Source organism: Aedes albopictus, chromosome 2 (genome assembly GCF_035046485.1).
Source record: "Aedes albopictus strain Foshan chromosome 2, AalbF5, whole genome shotgun sequence".
Taxonomy (NCBI): Eukaryota; Metazoa; Arthropoda; class Insecta; order Diptera; family Culicidae; genus Aedes; species Aedes albopictus.
In genome coordinates, this window is record NC_085137.1 from 243,499,564 (window position 1) to 243,520,975 (window position 21,412).

The 21,412-nt window shown below is 43.0% G+C and overlaps 1 protein-coding gene and 1 long non-coding RNA gene across 3 annotated transcripts in view; one reads left to right on the forward strand and one right to left on the reverse strand.

The window, feature by feature from the left end:
- Positions 1-16,266: 16,266 nt before the first annotated feature.
- Positions 16,267-21,412, reverse strand: part of LOC134287991 (uncharacterized) — a 92,120-nt gene continuing 86,974 nt past the window's right edge. For both annotated transcript variants that reach the window (XR_009997674.1, XR_009997673.1), the window contains exon 4: positions 16,267-16,446. This is a non-coding gene — a long non-coding RNA (uncharacterized LOC134287991). The remainder of the gene's footprint in view (positions 16,447-21,412) is intronic.
- Positions 17,975-19,496, forward strand: LOC109401077 (uncharacterized). The gene is made up of 2 exons (XM_029876338.2): positions 17,975-18,528; positions 18,598-19,496. The coding sequence occupies exons 1-2, from the start codon at positions 18,170-18,172 to the stop codon at positions 19,019-19,021; spliced, it is 783 nt and encodes a 260-aa protein (XP_029732198.1). The 5' UTR covers positions 17,975-18,169; the 3' UTR covers positions 19,022-19,496.

Sequence of the window (21,412 nt, forward strand, 5' to 3'; positions counted from 1 at the left end):
CAACGCATCACCAGTTCATCGACTTCAAAGCGGCATACGACAGTATCGACCGCACAGAGAATCATGGACGAGAACAGCTTTCTCGGGAAGCTTACCAGACTGATAAGAGCAACGATGGACGGTGTGCAGAACAGCGTAAGAATCCAGTTCATTCGAATCTCGACGGAGACTACGACAAGGTGATGGACTTTCCTGCCTACTATTCAACATCGCCCTGGACGGTGTTATGCGACGAGCCGGGCTCAACAGCCGAGGTACGATCTTCACGAAATCCGGCCAATTTGTCTGTTTTGCATGTCAGAACTGTACACCCGCCTGAAACGCGAAGCAGCAAAGGTCGGACTGGTGGTGAATGCCTCAAAAACAAAGTACATGCTGGTAGGCGGAACCGAACACGACCGGATCCGTCTGGGTAGTAATGTTACGATAGACGGGGATACTTTCGAGGTGGTAGAAGAATTCGTCTATCTCGGTTCCTGGCTAACGGCTGACAATAACTTGAGCCGTGAAATACGAAGGCGCATCGTCGGTGTAAGTCGTGTCGACTACACGCAAAAAAATCCGTTCCGATATACGTGAACTCCCAGTCACGGAACGGGATCAAACGGGAACTATGCATAGCAACTATAACAACAATAAGAAATGTACACCGTGAACTAGATATCACGGTTTCTAGAACGCCCATATTGACAGCTGGAACTAGTTCCAGTTCACGGTGTATATTTGCTTGTTCTCATATTTGCGTTTGTTTGTTCACGTTTATCAGAACGGATTTCTGAGCGTGTACGGGCTCCAGAAGAAACTACGGTCAAAAAAGATTCACCCCGCACCAAATGTACTATGTACAGTCCCGATTCGTTCGTTGGCGGCCCGTTAGATGGGCTATCTCGATGGTTGAATGCAGAGCGTTCATGATTAACAAAAAATTTGATCATGATTAATCATTGATGATTAAAATTCCAATTTTGGTGATTATTGATTATGATTAATGATTAATTTCATTTTTAGGATGATTAAAGATTATGATTTATGATTAAAATTGGTTTTATCTGTGATTATTGATTATGATTAATGGTTAATAATGGCTCATTGATTAAAAATCATGATTAATCAATCACAAAAAACTGGAAATGATTAAAATATATTTATTGTTTAACATGTTTTTGAAGTTTCAAAAGTAAAAGGTTACTCTGTCCGGGAGATTTTTGAAAAAGAATCATAAATTATATTATTTAGAACAGCATTTGAACCAATTTAAATTGGGTCATATATTTTATATGATGAATCATTTTTGATGATGAATGATTAATGATTGATTAATATTTTTTTTATTATGATTATGATTAGATTGCATAAACAGTGTGATTAAGGTTAATGATTAATGATTAAATGCGATTTTTTTTGTGATTATGATTAATGATTTTGATTAATCTTAATCATTAATCATTAATCATGATTAAATTTATGATTAATCAGTAACGCTCTGGTTGAATGTTCACTAGTTGGGGCAAAACCCAACTAAAAAGCACTCTGAATGTCAAAATCGATGTCAAAACGAGTTTGACGTCTGACCCCCGTCGCATCGCAGCTCCTATATACAGAACGTTTGTATAAGTATACGAGTGTTTCGTGACATATTTCGCGTCAGTTGCGTGTGTCTACAGCATCTGGATCAGTTGTCAGTTACCCCAACAAGCGAACACGATTCGCTAATCGGGGCGCAGTCGTGACCCAACCAGCGAATCCGGACTTTACAATACGCAACTGAGACCGGTGGTCCTCTACGGACACGAGACATGGACCATGCTCGAGGAAGACCTGCAAGCATTCGGAGTTTTAGAGCGACGCGTGCTAAGGATGATCTTCGGCGGTGTTCAGGAGAACGGTGTGTGGCGGCGAAGGAAGAACCACGAGCTCTTTGCCCTTAACGGCGAACCCAGCATCCAGAAGGTGGCCAAAGTCGGAAGGATACGGTGGACAGGACATGTTACAAGAATACCGGACAACAACCCCATAAAATTGATGTTCGCAACTGATCCGGTAGGCACAAGAAGGCGTGAAGAGCAGTCTTATCTTGAATTTGATGTAATACTAAATAAATTATTTAAATTATGGTACAATCGAGGATCGTTTGATGGAATAATGCATGGTTTTGCTGATTGGCTAATCGGTTCTGCGAATTTGTCTTTTTAGCTGCATAATAGTTATTTATGTAACAAGTTGCAAAAAGTTTATTTTTTTAGCACGAGTCGTACATTTATCCAACGAGGCTTGCCGAGTTGGATGAATACGAAGAGTGCTGAAAAAATCGAGTTTTGCAACGAGTTCCATACAAAATTTTATGCAATGATTTTTTTTCATAATGCAACCCATTTGAGTTGCATAATGTTCATAATGCAACTCAAACGAGTTGCATTATGAACATTATACAACTATTTTTCATTATGCAACTCATTTCAGTTGCATAATGAACAAGTTCGGAAAAGTGGCCATTATGATATCAAAATGAGTTATATAAAATATAAATTGTGATGTGCATAAAATTTATTATAGACATTCAGCCCTGCATAAAAAAAAATCTTCAAATGTGTCCCAAATTTCATTATTCGTTACAAATGTGACACTGTTTATGAGTCGTGATACTCCATAAAAAAGCTGCCGTTGAATCATTTTACCGGCAAACAACACCACCGGGCACATACCGACGAAATCATCACCATCAGCGAATTGTTTGGTTTCCTGTTCCGGCGCGGTGGCGGCGGCAGTCAGCGTGTCAAAATGCGTACCTATCTTCTACTTACGCTGCACAAAGAAGGCCGACAAACGAACGAGTGCATTCACCACTCGTATCATAATACCTACAAGCGTAATCACCTACTGCTCCGTTGACAGATTCATACCTATGTACGTTCCGTGACGTGATGCGATGTTGTTGACAGGTTTACGCAATCACCGCACCACATTAGCAAACCGGGTGATGATTGACTTGCTCTAGGGGATTTAAGCGTAGTGGCGGGCATTGACTCATAAGTATTGACGACAAGCTCGAAAGATTACGAAATTTAAATGGGGCTAAGTGTAGATTTGATTCTTCTTCCTTGATCATTGACGGTTTTTCGTGACTCTTTGCTCTTTATGTATAGATAACAAACACATACAGGACTACGGGTAGAATTTTTACATATATGCATTTTCCAGAACGGTAAAGGCTGGGTATGCTGCGCAATTCAGATCCCATTGTGATCCACTAGCCTCTGCCCAGCAACTCCTATCCCTACCTCCACGCGGTACCGGCCGGAAACTATGAGCAACCTTAGGGAAGATCGGGTAACCAACCCCGGTGGGACCTTTGGTCGTACGCTGACAGGGAAGGGGGGGTTTGCTTCGGCAAACCTGAGCGTCTGTTCTCCAGGAGGAGCGGCTCACAACAGCGTCTGATCCCCATGTTAGGGGCGGCTGATCTACGTCCGAGTGCCAGGGAAGGACTCTAAGCTCAACTGTGCACTATGGTCCTCCGGAAAGTAGGGGGTTGGTGTCAGGCCCTACGAGCCAGCCGTAAAAACCCATTGTAACGGAAAATCAGCAACAGAATAATACGAACCGAGACCAACGGCAACGACCCCAGCGAAGAAAAAGGACTTGCGATTGGAAACTCGGTACGTGGAACTGCCGATCTCTCAACTTCATTGGGAGCACCCGCATACTCGCCGATCTACTGAAGGACCGCGGGTTCGGCATCGTAGCGCTGCAGGAAGTGTGTTGGACAGGATCCATGGTGCGAAAGTTTAGAGGTAATCATACCATCTACCAGAGCTGCGGCAATACACGCGAGCTGGGAACAGCTTTCATCGTGATGGGTGATATGCAGAGGCGCGTGATCGGTTGGTGGCCGATCGACGAAAGAATGTGCAGGTTGAGGATCAAAGGCCGATTCTTCAACTTCAGCATAATAAACGTGCACAGCCCACACTCCGGAAGTACTGATGATGACAAGGACGCATTTTACGCGCAGCTCGAACGCGAGTACGATCGCTGCCCAAGCCACGACGTCAAGATCATCATAGGTGATTTGAACGCTCAGGTAGGCCAGGAGGAGGAATTCAGACCGACGATTGGTAAGTTCAGCGCCCACCAGCAGACGAACGAAAACGGCCTACGACTCACTGATTTCGCCGCCTTCAAAAATATGGCCATACGTAGCACCTTTTTCCAACACGGCCTCCCTTATCGTTACACCTGGAGATCACCACAGCAGACGGAATCACAAATCGACCACGTTATGATTGACGGACGGCACTTATCTGACATTATCGACATCAGGACCTATCGTGGCGCCAACATCGACTCCGACCACTATCTGGTGATGGTCAAACTGCGCCCAAAACTCTCCGTCATCAACAATGTACGGTACCGGCGACCGCCACGGTACAACCTAGAGCGACTGAAGCAACCGGATGTCGCCTCAGCATACGCGCAGAACCTCGAAGCCGCGTTGCCAGACGAGGGCGAGCTCGATGAGGCTCCTCTAGAGGACTGCTGGAGTGCAGTGAAAGCAGCCATCAACGATGCAGCCGAGAGCACCATCGGGTACGTGGAACGGAATCGACGGAACGAATGGTTCGACGAAGAGTGCAGAACGGTTTTGGAGGAGAAGAATGCAGCTAGGGCGGTAATGCTGCAGCAAGGGACTCGACAGAACGTGGAACGTTATAAACAGAAGCGGAAACAGCAGACCCGCAACTTTCGGGAGAAAAAGCACCGCCTGGAAGAAGCGGAGTGTGAAGAAATGGAACTGCTGTGCCGTTCCCAAGAAACACGGAAGTTCTATCAGAAGCTCAACGCATCCCGCAACGGCTTCGTGCCGCGAGCCGAAATATGCAGGGATAAAGACGGAGGCCTCTTGACGGACGGACGTGAGGTGATCGAAAGGTGGAAGCAGCACTTCGATCAGCACCTGAACGACGTGGAGAACGTAGGCACGGGAGCCCACAGCAACGGAGGAAACGACGACGGCAGTGCAGCGGAGGACGGAAATGAATCAACTCCCACGCTGAGGGAAGTTAAGGATGCCATTCACCAGCTCAAAACCAACAAAGCAGCTGGTAAGGATGGTATCGCAGCTGAAATCATCAAGAAGGGCCCAGAAAAGTTGGCCACCTGTTTGCATCGGCTGATAGTCAGGATCTGGGAAACCGAACAGCTACCGGAGGAGTGGAAGGAAGGGGTAATCTGCCCCATTCACAAGAAAGGCGACCATTTGGAATGTGAGAACTTCAGGGCGATCACTATTTTGAATGCTGCCTACAAAGTGCTATCCCAGATAATCTTCCGTCGTCTGTCACCTAAAACTAATGAGTTCGTGGGAAGTTATCAAGCCGGCTTCATCGACGGCCGGTCGACAACGGAGCAGATCTTGACCGTACGGCAAATCCTCCAGAAATGCCGTGAATACCAGGTCCCAACGCATCACCTGTTCATTGACTTCAAAGCGGCATACGACAGTATCGACCGCGCAGAGCTATGGAGAATCATGGACGAAAACGGCTTTCCTGGGAAGCTGACTAGACTGATTAAAGCAACGATGGACGGTGTGCAAAACTGCCTAAGGGTTTCGGGTGAACTATCTAGTTCATTCGAATCTCGCCGGGGACTGCGACAAGGTGATGGACTCTCATGCCTACTCTTCAACATCGCTCTGGAAGGTGTGATGCGACGAGCCGGGCTCAACAGCCGGGGAACGATTTTCACAAAATCCGGACAATTTGTGTGCTTTGCGGACGACATGGACATTATTGCCAGAACATTTGGAACGGTGGCAGAGCTGTACGCCCGCCTGAAACGCGAAGCAGCAAAGGTCGGACTGGTGGTGAATGCCTCAAAAACAAAGTACATGCTGGTAGGCGGAACCGAAAACGACCGGATCCGTCTGGGTAGTAATGTTACGATAGACGGGGATACTTTCGAGTTGGTGGAGGAATTCGTCTACCTCGGATCCTTCCTGACGGCTGACAACAACGTGAGCCGTGAAATTCGGAGGCGCATCATCAGCGGAAGTCGGGCCTACTACGGGCTCCAGAAGAAACTGCGGTCGAAAAAGATTCACCCACGCACCAAATGCACCATGTACAAAACGCTAAAAAGACCGGTAATCCTCTACGGGCACGAGACACGGACCATGCTCGAGGAGGACCTGCAATCACTCGGAGTTTTCGAGCCACGCGTGCTAAGGACGATCTTCGGCGGTGTGCAGGAGAACGGTGTGTGGCGGAGAAGAATGAACCACGAGCTCGCTGCACTTTATGGCGAACCCAGCATCCAGAAGGTGGCCAAAGCCGGAAGGATACGGTGGGCAGGGCATGTTGCAAGAATGCCGGACAACAACCCTGCAAAGCTGGTGTTTGCAACTGATCCGGTTGGCACAAGAAGGCGTGGAGCGCAGAGAGCACGATGGGCGGACCAGGTGGAGCGTGACTTGGCGAGCATCGGGCGCGACCGAGGATGGAGAGCGGCAGCCACGAACCGTGTATTATGGAGAAATATTGTTGATTCAGTTTTATCTTGAATTTGATGTAATACTAAATAAATGAAATGAAATGCATTTTCCAGAACTTTTTGCATCCACTCATGAGTACAAAAGTTATGACCATTGGTATTCTTGGGTATCCTCAATATTCAAGTACTGATGATTTTCTATGTTCATGTAACAATTGTCAACTGCATTAGAACTATGGTTGACGTGGTCAAGGGGAAGCAGTTGATGATGCATTCGCTCGCCCATTGTATGCCACTGTGTCTGTACGAGGTAATACTTATGACACACATGTGATACAAGAATCACTGTACAATTGCGCTTGAAATGAGTGCCATACTGAAAATTCTCTCAGTTCAAGTCAGTCTTGTTAGAATTTTCTTGACACTGCGTACCGTTGTACAGGAATCACACTCGTATCACATGTCTGTCCGGGGTATAATGCAGAATGCTGAGTACAAAGAGCTACATCGGTACAGATTCTTTTTTTTTTTCTTCTTGGTGGCTCTACGTTCCCATTTGAACTAGGCCTGCCTTATCTTTAGCTAAGTGCTGAGCATCTCCACAGTTATTAATTGAAGGGCTTTCTTTGCCTGCCATTGCATGAATTTACATATTGTGAGGCGAGGACAATGATACGCTATGCCCAGGGAGGTCAAGAAAAGTTCCCGACCCGAACGGGAAGGCACAACAGAATGATAGATTGTTCATTACTGTGCCTTTAGCGCAATGAAGTGGGTGTATGTTGAGTAATACTTTTAAAGAATGTTGTACCTTTATACTATAACTAGTGCGAAGTGAACTAAGATTAAACATGCATTCAAAACTGATACAATGCAAAGGATAAAAGCAAAGCTATTATTGAAGAATAAGTTTTATTAGGTAATACCATAGCTGCCACATACACTCTACATGTAAAAGATGCAGAGGTTGTCTAAAAAGATAAAATGAAAAAAAAAACAAAAAAACGTTGGTGGGACCAAAGTTTGCCAAAGTAAAACGGTGAAGAAATGAACTAATCCAGCCAATAGTAGGTTGCGTTGTAGCCAATTGATACTATCTAAATAGATTGCATATTAAAATATAGCCTAAACCCAAATCCAAAAATGCAAAATTCCATTTCCATTCCATTCAAAATTAACTCATTCAGTTCGCTGTCAACTGAATCGAACGGTGAACACGATGAAATCACCAAATCTCAAGGTAACCAAACCGCGCACCGCGGCAGTGCTTGTGGAGGAAGATTTATCGCCAAAATAGATTCGGGCACCCGGCCAAAACAATTTGCCACTTTCTTGTTTGTCACCCCCGTAACCACTCTAGAGGGGATTGGCACGGGATATCTGTTTTTTTTAATCTCCCTTGGGTGGAATTCAGATTAAACGCTTCTTTGGAAGTGCATTTCGGCGAATAGCCGAAGGAATGTCGCTTTTTAGTACCGCTATTGGGAATGGACGTCAACGACGACGACGACTCGACTACCATGAATATGACCGTTTCGGGTAGTGGACCGTGACGAGGCATCTGTTGACGAGTGACTGTTTCCCGCCTCGTGAGCAAGTATGGGATAAGATTTTTGTCACCCTAAAATAGTTTCCTTCGAGGGTAATTTTGGATGGCTGTGAAGACGGATGTGATGAACGCCCGGATCGGGAGAGAGAATGTTGATACTACATTTGAAATTGTGCAATAAGAGTTAAATGGGTCGGATCAGCTCCTGCCTGTTTGCCATGTCGGATCAGGGTTGCGAAAAAGAAAGGCCTCTTATATTTATAACCACGATCCGCTAATCAAAACGAACTAGTCCCGAGCATGAGAAAATAGCTGAGGAATACCAAACTCAGGTATGGAAAACCGAATACCTACAACCTGAATGAGGTATTAAGAAGCCCTGCATAAGCGGTAAAATACCTAAAATAATAACTGGTGTATATTCTGCGCATAACACGTGAATAATGACCTAAGGTATGGCAATACCTTAATAATAATCGGCGATTTTTCCATACAAAGAGCGATTTTTCCATAATTGAATAATACCTCAAGCAGTCTTCAACACCAAACCAATTACTCGTCGAGGTATTTTATAAATACCTAGAAAATACCAAAATAAGTTATTTTCAATACCTGGGTAACCGATCAATACCTCGTCTTGGTATGTTACCTGATTTTGGTATGCTGCAGTTATGTGTCAGTTATACGTTCCTGCTCGGGGTGCCACTGCAACACAACCCGAGCAGGAGAAAATCGCTGTAGAACACTAAACTCAGGTATGCAAAATCCAATACCTTCAACCTGAATAAGGTATTGTTGAGTCCTGCATCAGAGGTAAATTCCCTCAATAATAAAATAAACTTGCTATATTTTGCCAGTAAGTTAATCATCCATAATACCAAAATAAGTTATTTTAATACCAAGATACCCTTCCAATACCTTGTTTTGGTATGATACCTGACTTAGGTATCCTTCAGTTATGTGTCAGTTATTCGTTCCAGCTGGGGAACAGTATGTACGGTCTACGGTGGACGAGCGATTGCATCGTCAGTTTTTCTTCTCTTCTCCAAATTGAACTACTATGATGTAGCAGAAGCTATTCCTATCACCAATACTTATACACTGAGGATGTCTGCCTAGCTACATATCTAACAAAAATACACACACAAAAACTTGATGAGTTTGAGATGTAGAATCGGTAGTCAATTAGATATGTTTAAAACCTATTTCTGGAGTCTGTCCTTACCGAATTCCATCTTTATTTGCCTGCTAGCCATAACAAACACGTGTTGCTTGGTGAACATTCAATGTTTCCCTTCACAATCGTTATTTTATTGTAAATGCAAATCTCCAGCGGTATACCAAGAAGACGCGGACATGGCTTCCACAGTCCATGGCACGCATGCACCGGAGAACGATCCGAGTTCCCGAGAAGCTGCTAGTTGGAAAAATATCAACAACCTCGCAACAGAAGTGAGTGAGTCTATAAAAAGAAATTTGTTTACATCTCGTGGCAGCAGCGGGTGCAGACTGCGTTGGGATGGTGCGTGGATTTACTCCGGTCCGGGTAGAAAACCAGTGGCCTCCGGATCGGATTGGAAACTCACACAGTACGCAGTGGGACAAACAAACCCAATGCCATCCCTCACCAAGCATGATGACGACAACGGCGCGGCATTGCCCGGATTGCTTCCCATAAAAATAGATCGCCTATAATTGACACGGTTCAATTTACGGGTGGTGGTGATTGAAACACCCGGGTACGGGTGTTCGGATCAGTTTGTTTGTTTTGATTCGGCCAAATAAGCCGGATTATTGTTGGAATGGGTCCATTTGGAGGCGACGTTTGGCGAGTTTCTTCTTATTAACTCTGACGCAAAACTACGAAGGAAATTTATTTCCGATTGGGATTGATAAACATGTTTTGAACTTTCAATAATGTGGTTTTCACGTCTCAGGTTTTCACGCAACTGTTCCATATTCGGTTTCTTTTTTGCGTAATGTCAATGCCCCAAAACATGAGCATGATCGAGCATAGATCATCGCATAATTCACACTATCTGAAAATTATTATGTAAATCGAATTTAAGTAATTCTCGCTATAATTGGACAGCTGGAACTCACTAAACAGTTTAACAGCCTGTGTAAGTCATGATTTTTTGTAATTTGAAATGAATCCCTCTTATATAAATAAAGTGTCGCACCATAGCTTCTAAAACTAAGAAAATGTTCTTAAAACTTTTTCATTTTTCGGGCGGTAATACTGCAGCATGGAACGCGGCAGAATGTGGCACGATATGAACAGAAGCGGAAACAGCAGAACCGTTGCTTCCAGCCGCCTGAAAGAAACGAAGTGAGAGGAAATCAACCTGCTTTGCCGTTCTCAAAAAACACATGGAAGATCTACCAGAAGCTTAACACATCCCGAAACGGCTTCGTGCCTCGAGCCAAAATTTGTAATTTTGTAGGGATGAGGACGGAAGCCCGCCGGCCCTCTGCATCACCGTGGGTGCCCAGGACAGAAAGTAGGACGGAAGCCTCTGATGGACAAACATGAACTGATCGAAAAATGGAAACAACACAATGCCCCACACCATGGAGGGCCAAGGCCAGTCTTGTTAGCGATCACAGTCTTTGACACCTTTTCGTCGATATTCGGCTGCCTTTGTCTCCAACATTCGCAACACAAGCGATCAAACTACTGTACGGAACAAAAATAAGCTTGACCACGATTGCGTCTTCGGGAGATGGTTCGGTTTTCGTTATTCCTGTCTTTCCCATAAAGAGAGCTGTTTGGATAAATGTATGTGTCGTAATCGATTTATCACACACGAATAAACTAATATTATACCAATCTTATTCAAAATTGTCACGTTGACGTTGATTTGATCCACTTTTTTGTTTATTGATTTTCGTTCTGCCGCTCTTGTTGTGTGTAACGTTGAGCACATAGTGGGTGAGGTGCGATGCAAAGAGATAAGAGATCGGATAAGCGTCGAAGCACACTCTGTGGAAACTATATGCAGAACGCATGAACCGTACATAGTAGATGAGTTGCGATGAGTGTGGAGATGCGATGGAGCTGCTTCGACGCATGTGAACGCAAGAGAACGCTTGTCGGGTATGGATTTCATGATTGCGCTCGTTGTATATGTAAAGCAATGCGGATTTAATGTGTTGGGAATGCTAGTAGGTAATATAAAATGCGTTAATATGTTGTTGTTTTTAAACATAACTCAATGCTTTTACACATGACTTGCATTTTGACGGACCATGTAAATTAACATATTTCATTGCATATAAAATAGTATTCCATTAAATAGTTTAAGTTTTTTTACAGCATAATTTTGTTATTATATGTGTATAAGAAAACATTTTATTTTCTGTATTCGGGATTTAAATCAAGTGATCAATGTTTGATATGGTCGTTTGTTCAGTGCATGTTATTCATGTGCAAGTTAGAAAGTTTAAGGTTTTGTGGTATTCAACATAATTGCTATAGACTGTTTCAGAAATTATAAATACACTAACGGTTGATTGCCATTTCGATTTGAGCACAAGATCCAAAAAAGTTTCTTCTAGCTCTTATAGTAAACATTCTAACGAAGCAAATAATACCAACTTTGTTGATGTTTTTCAGTAAAAGTGAAAAAATAGGACTCTATGAACCAGATGATTAAAAATTAAAGTTGCATAAAGTGGTCAAAAAATGTAACAATAGATAAGAAAAAAATCTCACAAATAAAACATTCAATTTCCAAACACAATTAAACTTACTGTATCCATAAGTAAAGATATTTCTTGATCGGTTAATGTAATTTTCCCTGGAATATTCTACCAAGAACCATCATTACAGGCCTTCTCAAAACAAAAAAAATTGCTTCAAATTTCTCAACAACACAGGTAGCAACAAATGTTAAGCAAATGAATGCCTTAATTACTGTTTACTGCATTCGTTTTTATGGTATAACAAGCTATTCCATTTGAAGGATCGAATGAGCTGAAAAAAATAAATTAGTTTATAAAAAATGTGTTCAGAAAAGCTAAGAAACAGTGTGGTAGTTTTTATGTTCCGTCGAAAGCCTTAAAAATGAAAAACTTCAAGTCAGAAAAAATGTTGAGCTAATGCCTTTACCGATTTTTTGTCAGGTTTTGATGAACGCATTACATAGACAACTTGTTAAGAAAGTGAATATGATAAAAAGTTAGATAATTTTTGGTACTTAGTGATAAGTAATGTTAAAATCATTAAAAAACACCTCTGTGCAAATGCAAATTTGGAAAATAAAGTTAATTGTTAGATAGCTCGACTGTTCTTCAAAATATTATGACAATTGAAAAGAAATACAAAAATGTGGAGCACAATGTGCTGTATTCTGAAGGAAGTTGGTAGAAATCATCAGAACAGTTCATTTTATCTAATAAACAAAGTGTATTTATAATTTCTGAAACAGTCTATAAATTTATTCTGATTGAAAGGTTCTGCTTTTTTCTTTGTCAGGCAAACTAGAAAAAGCGGGTGCATTTTATCCTTCCACTCCTATAGATGAAACGATCATTTCACTACCCACATCCAAAGAAGCGCTTCAACATACAAGCGACTTCATCGATCAAATCACGCGAGTCGTTGATGCGCATGAAATAGGCGAAAAAGAATGTGAAAACAACATGCGCACCATCATTGAAAACCCCATGCACTATGGCCTATCAAACATCCCTCTTCTAATCTCATAACTTATCGCATCCGATCGCATCTCACCTTACCCACCCACTATGGTCACAGCCTAAGAGGTAGCGGTCGCGCTCGAATGAAACAAAGCAAGCTGACACCCGACCGCGGCAACGAAACGAAGGTAGTGAAAAGGGTCGAATGTTTACAAGCCTGACCAAGGCAAAGCAGGTGAAATGACCACGTTAGTGCAGCAGTACGAGCCTACTACCACGTTGTGGGAAATTAAGGATGCTATCCAGCAGCTCAAAAACAATACGTCAGCAGGATAGGATAGTATCGACGCTGAACTCATCAAGATGGGCTCGGTAAAGTTGGTCACCTGCCAGCACCGGCTAATAGTTCAGATTTGGAAGACCGAACAGCTACTGAAGGAGTGGAAGGAAGTGGTCATTTGTCCCATCTACAAGAAAGTTGTAGTGTAAAAACTTCCGAACGATCACAATTCTGAATGTCGCCTAAAAAGAGCTATCCCAGATCATCTTCTGTCGTTGTATTTCACCCAAAGTAAATTGTGGGAAGTTATTAATCCGGCTCGACAACGGATCAGATCAACATCGTGCGGTAAATTCTCCAAAAAATGCCGCGAATACCAAGTCCCAATGCACGACCTGTTCATCAAGGTGGCGACCTGGAAGAAAGGTGTTATGCGACGAGCCGGGCTCAATAGCCGAGGCACGATTTTCACGAAATCCATTTTGCGGATGGCATGGACATTATTGCTAGAACATTTGGGACGGTAGCAGAACTGTACGCACTGAAACGTGAAGCAGCAAAGGTCGGACTGATGGCGAACGCTTCAAAAACAAAGTAGGGTCTGGGACCATTTGGGCAGGAGCACCTATTTTGGACACTTGCTGCTATAACTCAGTCAATTTCAAATCGATTGACTTGAATTTTTGCACATGGCTAGATACTGTGCGTATCTGATCGTGTCTCAGAAATTAAATCAATCGGTTCAAAATTGACTGAGTTATAGCAGCAAGTGCCCAAAATAGGTGCTCCTGCCCAAATGGTCCCAGACCCTACATGTTGGCTGGAGGAACCGCGAACGAGAGGATCAGCCTAGGCAGCAGTGTTACGATAGACGGGGACACTTTGGAGATGGCGGAGAGCTTCGTCCACCTCGCATCCTTATTAACGGCAGACAACAATGTTAGCCAAGAAATACACATGTGCACCATGCACCACGAGCACGGTTTTTCACGGGCACGAGACTTCGACTATGCTCGAGGAGGACATGCAAAACCTGGAAGGATACGATGGGCAGGGCATGTAGTAAGAATGCCGGACAACAACCCAGCAAAACTAAAATGCGGAAGAGATCCGGAGGGTACAAGAAGACCTGGACGGCTGCACACAAGGTGGGCGGATCAGGTGAAAAGGGGATGATAACATCAGGCTGAATTACAAAAGACTGAATGCACAAAAGGCTGAATACGAAAGGCTGAAACTATAGAATCGTAACATAAGGCTAAAAACAAAAAAGGCTGAAATACATAAACGCATGAAATGAGTTATAAGTTTGGAGTTAGCCACGAGAATAATGATGTATACCAAAACTATAAATCTTTTCCTTCTTGGTGTAACGTCTCAGATTTCTTCTCGATTTCAGGGGCGTTCCAGTATCAGAGGTATTCCAGGACGTTCCAGGAAGTTGCACAGGACGTTCCACGGGAATAGATTTCATGGGCGTACAGGGGTTTTCCAGGTGATTTCAGGGGTGTTACACGAGATTTCAGGGGCGTTCTAGGGTGTTTAAAGGGATTCCAGTGGTGTTGCAGGGGATTTCAGGGGTGTTCCAAGGGTTTTAAAAGGGTTGTATGTGTGTTCCGGAGAATTTCAGAAGTGTTTCAAGAGTTTCCAAGGGATTTTAAGGGCGTTCCAGGGAGTTTCAGGAGGGTCCGGGGCATTAGAGTGGTGATTCCAGGCGATTACAGAGGTTTTCAAGGTGTTTTTGTCTTTATTAACGTGGTTTTTTGCACTAGGTGAGTTCAGCACGAAATACTTTTTAATGTGTTGCAGGTTTCAGCGGGTTTCAGGGGCGTTCTAATAGTTTTTAGGGTGTTTCGGGAGCATAACGTTGGTTAAGAGACGTACCAGGGGTTCTCAAGGAGTTTCGAGAATGTTCCAGAGAGTTTCAGGGGCGTTCCAGGGAATTTCAATGGTTTCTAACAAGTTTTAGGGGTGTTCTAGGGCATTTTAGAGACGGGGTTTTCAAGCCGTTTAGGGGCGTTTCGGAGGATTTCAGTGGCGCTCCAGGTGTTGCAGTGGTGTTCCAAGGGGTTTAAGTGGCATTCCATGGGTTTTCTAGTAGTTTCAGGGGCGTTCCGGTGGATTTAAGGGATTCACAAGGCGTCACAGGGGGATTCAGGAGCGTTTCAGTGGTGCCCTGTAAATTTCAGGAGCATTCTTAGAAGTTTTCAGGAACTCAGGTTATTTCTAGTGGGTTTTTATTTTTTTAACGTTGATCATTTTCTCCATTATACATATTTTTCAAATTTCTTGGAAATTTGTTTGCATCACCATAAGAAACTTTGGAAAAGCACTGCTCAGGGGCGTTTCAATGGGTTAAGGAGAGTTCCAGATGATTTCAGAAGCCTTGCATTTCAATAGATTTCAGGAAAGTTGAAATGATGTTCCAGGGAATTTCAGGGGGCATTCCAGAAGGTTTCAGGGGCGTTCAAGGGATTTTCAAAGGGATGTTCCAGGGGATGTTAGGGGAATTCCAAGAGTTTCAGGGTATTCCAGGGGTTTCAGAGGATTTAAAGGGCGTTTCAGGGGTGTTCCAGATTTCTCAAGTGGTTCCAGGGGTGTTTCAGATAGATTCAGGGGTGTTCCAGGCGATTTCAGAGGCGTTGTAGGAATTTAAGATTTTTTTATTCTTGAATTAAAATTGATCGACAATTTTCTATGATTCCATCTTCTATGGAGTATTAAGAAGTCATTTAGTTTTGCAATCATTCGATCGGTTTATATTTTAAATGGGGCATACAAAACTGTGCCTTTTTGAGTAATTTATATGTAGGGAGTAATCTGTCGACACATTCTTTCGAGAATTTCTGGAATGATTTCTTCGAAAATTTATCCAATGGTTTCTTTTAAAATTCATTCAAAGCTTTTGGAAACTTTGCATTTTCGTTCAACCAGTTCAGAAATTTATCAGCAAAAATCTTTTGAAATTTCATAGAATAATTTCTTCGCTAATTTCTCCTGACATTTTTTTATAATTACAAACTGAGATTATTTCCGAAATAACAGAGGAATTTCGGAAATAATCTCTAGTGGTATTTTTTCCCAAAATTGAACAAAGGAAAGGATTTCTGATGAATACTCTACGATAAACCTGAAGGTTAGGTTCTTGGAATACTTGCTAAAAATCTGGAAGAAATTTCAAAAAAAAAAAAAAATATCAAAAAACATTTAGAATGGATGTGTGAACTAAAAAAAAAACAAATATAGGTATTTGCTAAAATTCCTGAAAATGAGACCATCAATTTATTAAATTACCAATCACCAGTCGTCTGAAGAGATCACCATACAAGAAAATAAGCCCGTCTTCATTTGTTCATTATCTCACACTCGACGTATTTGTTTGACATACAAAATAATAAAGATTTCAGATACCTTACCCCACAACAATGCGACGCAAAATGGGTCAACAACACCCCGGGAATGGGCCGTTCTGGCATCTTACCTGGAAAGACAAACGAGAAAACAAAAACATTGCATTAATATTCAAAAAGGATTACAATCAACGCGCCAACCAACGTTTGAACAGTTCGCGAAGAACTGGAGAGCTAAAATTAGATTTGCAAATTTACACCCGTTTGGAGAGGAATTAATCCATCTTCGATCGACAGGCAAGCGGTCGTCGTCGTCATTGGGTTGAGTAGAGCCGGTTTCGAGCGAGTTTCTTGAACAAGAGATATGTATATTGCACTGAAGTGGGTATACGCGATTGAAAACAATCTATTTGGCACATTTGTAGAAACGATTTCATACATCACTGATAGGAGGGTCCTCGATTCACGGCAAGGAAACGTGATTCGAATGTGAAATTGGCGAGTATTTTTCACACCTTCTTAAAATAAATAAATGTGCGACTGCGGTATTCGATTAGGTGCCAATTTTGGAAAGCCTAAAGTGTATTTAGTTTGCATTTCAAGAATCAGAAAAAAAAAACGTTGGTATGATGGGTAAGCTATTAAAGTCCAAATAGATTCCTGATCAGAAAAAAACGAAAACTTTTACGACCTGTGCATGTCTCAAAAAAGCAGACTTTCATTATCATAAATCAGAAAACATCTTTCGCGCCGAGCAATTGAAATTTCAATGCAACCTCCCTATCTTTTAACGCCATTTACAAAACTCAGCTCAATATAAACTTCGTGCTATTGAGGATAAACATTTTAGCGAAACAGCCCAAACAAATCGGCGCGACGCGACACGACTATGACAACAGCTGGTGCATGTTTAATTAGAGTTTACAATATTGACCCGTGGTGATAAAAAAAAATCGCGAAAGATCCGCCAAGCTGTGTACACAAGGCGCTGAACTGTTGTCCGTCATTGCATTGAGAGAGGGTAAAACGACGACGACGGAGCGAGATTTTATGACTCAAATGATTAAAAACAAAATTCGCGTTGATAACCGCTTGAAGGCGGTGCGGCGACTACGATGACGACGGCAGGCAGTTTCGACATGGTTTTCGGGGTTTCGAATTGTTTGCCAAATGTGAAATCTTAAGTGAGTACATGTCGGTCGATGACCGAGTCGGTTGCGACTGGGCGAAAAATATTGACACAGCAATCAAGCCGGTTTGTCTGGGGTATTATTTGAAGAACGGAAGAGTATTGTTTTAAAATGACATTATGCAATTTCATAATGCACACATGAAGAACTGTGCTACGGATCTTCAGACAATATGTTTCTAGAACTCCTCCAAATTTAACAAAGCTTAAACATTCAGTTTGCTAGTACAAAAAGAACGAACAATATTTTTTGCTTCTCCAAACAATGAGTAGAAAATATGCTTAGGTGAAATATAAAAAAACTCAGATAGTTGGAGACCAATTGCTACATCAACGAAGTAGAAGGATTTGCTTTACCGACATAAACCCAAACCATTTCAACTGCTACCAACACGGGCCATCCACAGTATTTTGCCCTTAAGCGCGGGCCACAATGGTCCGTCAGCGTCGACTTCGACTTCAGCGTTAACTGACAGCTCGGTTTGAAGCAATGGTTTTCAGTGCAGCAAGTCACAATGATGCGTTGCGTGACGTACGTCATTGTACTAAAAACGCTGAAGTCGTTCTAAACTTTGAAAATTTTCAAAGTTGACGTACTGCAACTCAGCGACCAGCATTGTTGACAGAATTTCAAAACCACTACTCAGAACCGGAACAAGAATAAAATGGCTAGTTTTGAAGAAAAACTAATCCTATTAGTTAAGGAAAACCCGTGTTTGTACGCGAAATCTGCTAAGGACTACCGCAACGTTCAAAAAAAAGAATCAATTTGGAATGCAATCGCAGTTGAATTGAATAAAACAGGTAAAAAAAATAGTTTTGCTTATAAATTGACTATAAATAACATGGATCTTATTTCAGTTGATCAAGTGAAAGCCAGATGGAGAAGCTTGCGGGATCGCTTTGGGAGCTTGGCTCGCAAGCAGGCTGACGAGTCTCGATCAGGAGCAGGAGCCAGTTCCAGCCCGGCGTGGCCTCTATATGAAGAACTCTTGTTCCTGGCTACCCATATGGAAGCAAGACCGTAAATTTTATTGAAGTTTCCATTTCATAACAATCACACATTAATATATATTATTTTTTACTGTTAAAGGACTTCATCGAACTATTCGCAGCCTTGCTCTCAATCGAGCACTCAGCAAAACTCACAATCGGAAGCACGACCACCAGCTATTCTGGAGGATGATCTGCCGGACCATGACGAAACTGCGGCTGAAGAAGAGTACGACACACCAACCCTGTCCAGTACGCCTACAACTTCACGAGCAAAGAAAAGGAAGGCGGATGTGGTTGATACGCAGATGCAGCATCTCCTGGAAACCGTGCAAGAGCGAGTCGACGGGTGGGGTATGAAACGTTTGAGGCATGAACGATTTGCGCTATACCTTGCCGAGCAATTGGAGCATCTGCCCTTGCAGGTAGCTCGCTCATTGGAGGTGGAATTTGTCACGAAGACTAACAGCCTGATCGACCAGTATGAAAGTCTTCAGTACGAATCCAATGATGGAGTTGTATAGTGTACTTGAGTGATCTTAAACACATTAAACAATAAAAAACGAATGCAATTGATACGACTATGCTGACATGCACCATATCAAACTTCACGCAACACAAGCTCACTGTAAAAATTGAGAAGATTCAAATAGATCACATTGACCCTCTAGGTGATACTCCAGAAACGTGGTTCTTCCGGGAAAGTGATTGGTATTTAAATATGACATGCGACATAACACACATCATGATGATGATGCATCATGATTTACACATCATGACTTTGCAAATCAAATGGAAATATTCTGGAAATCGAGATCATCCCGAAACGTGGCCACTTTTTTAAGTGATTTTTAAACCTGAACATGCAAGTCAACAAACATGCAAGTATTCCTCCAGGAGTTGCTTGGTAATTCCTCCAGGAGTTCCTTCCAGAAATTCCTTCAGGAGTCGCATGGGAATGCCTTCAGGAGTTCCTGGGGAATACTTCCAGAAGTTCCTTGAGAATTCCAGAATCCAGGAGTTTTTTGGGAATTACTCCAGGGGTTCCTTGGGAATTCCTCCACGAGTTGCTTGGTAATTTCTCCAGGAGTTCCTTCCAGAAATTCCTTCAGGAGTCGCATGGGAATTCCTCCAGAAGTTCCTTGGTAATTCATCCAGGAGTTCCTTCCAGAGATTCCTTCAGGAGTTGCATGGAAATTCCTCCAGGAGTTCCTTGGGAATTCCTCCAGGAGTTCCTTGGGAATTCCAACAGGAGTTCCTAGGAAATTTCTTCAGGAGTCGCTCGGGAATTCCTCCAGGGAATACTTCCAGGAGTTCCTTAGGATTTTTTTCATGAGATTTTTGGGAATTACTCCAGGAGTTCCTTGAGAATTCCTCTAGGATCTCCTTGGGAATTCCTACAGGAGTTCCTAGGGAATTTCTCCAGGAGTTTCGTGGGAATTGCTCCAGGAGTGGCTCGCGAATTCCTCCAGGAGTTCCTGGGGAATACTTCCAGGAGTTCCTTGGGATTTTTTTTAGGAGTTTTTGGGAATTACTCCAGGAGTTCCTTGAGAATTCCTCCAGGAGTTGCTTGGTAATTCCTCCAGGAGTTCCTTCCAGAAATTCCTTCAGGAGTCGCATGGGAATTCCTCCAGGAGTTCCTTGAGAATTTCTCCAGGAGTCACTCGGGAATTCCTCCAGGAGTTCCTGGGGAATACTTCCAGGAGTTCCTTGAAAATTTTCTACGAGTTTTTTGGGAATTCCTCCAGGAGTTCCTTGGTAATTCCTTCATTAGTTCCTGAGGAATACTTCCAGGAGTTACTTGAGAAATTCTTCAGGAGTTTCTCGGGAATTCCCACAGGAGCTCCTTGGAAATTCTTCCAGGAGTTCCTCGGGAATTTCTTTAGAAGTTTCTCGGGAATTCTTGCAGGAGTTCCTTAGGTATTTCTTCAGAAGATTCTCGGGAATTCCTCCAGGAGTTCCTTGGGAATTCCTTCAATAGTTCCTTGGGAATTTCTCCAGGAATCGCTCGGGAATACCTCCAGGAGTTTCTTGGAAATTTCTTCAGGAGTTCCTGGGAAATTTCTCCAGGAGTTCCTTGGGAATTTTTTCAGGAGTTCCTTGGGAATTCCTACAGGAGTTCCCAGGGAATTTCTCCAGCAGTTTCTTGGGAATTCCTCCAGGAGTCACTCGGGAATTCCTCCAGGAGTCACTCGGGAATTCCTCCAGGAGTTCCTGGGGAATACTTCCAGGAGTTCCTTGGGATTTTTTTCAGGAGTTTTTGGGAAATACTGCAGGAGTTTCTTGAGAATTCCTCCAGGATTTGCTTGGTAATTACCAAGGAATTACCAAGGAATTAATTCCTCCAGGAGTTCCTTCCAGAAATTCCTTCAGGAGTCGCATGGGAATGCCTCCAGGAGTTCCTGGGGAATACTTCCAGGAGTTCCTTGGGAATTTTTTCAGGAGTTTTTTGGGAATTACTCCAGGGGTTCCTTGGGAATTCCTCCACGAGTTGCTTGGTAATTTCTCCAGGAGTTCCTTCCAGAAATTCCTTCAGGAGTCGCATGGGAATTCCTCCAGGAGTTCCTTGGTAATTCCTCCAGGAGTTCCTTCCAGAGATTCCTTCAGGAGTTGCATGGGAATTCCTCCAGGAGTTCCATGGGAATTCCTCCAGGAGTTCCTTGGGAATTCCTACAGGAGTTCCTAGGAAATTTCTCCAGGAGTTCCTTGGAAATTTCTCCAGGAGTCGCTCGGGAATTCCTCCAGGGGAATACTTCCAGGAGTTCCTTGGGATATTTTTCAGGAGATTTTTGGGAATTACTCCAGGAGTTCCTTGAGAATTCCTCCAGGATTTGCTTGGTAATTCCTCCAGGAGTTCCTTCCAGAGATTCCTTCAGGAGTTGCATGGGAATTCCTCCAGGAGTTCCTTGGGAATT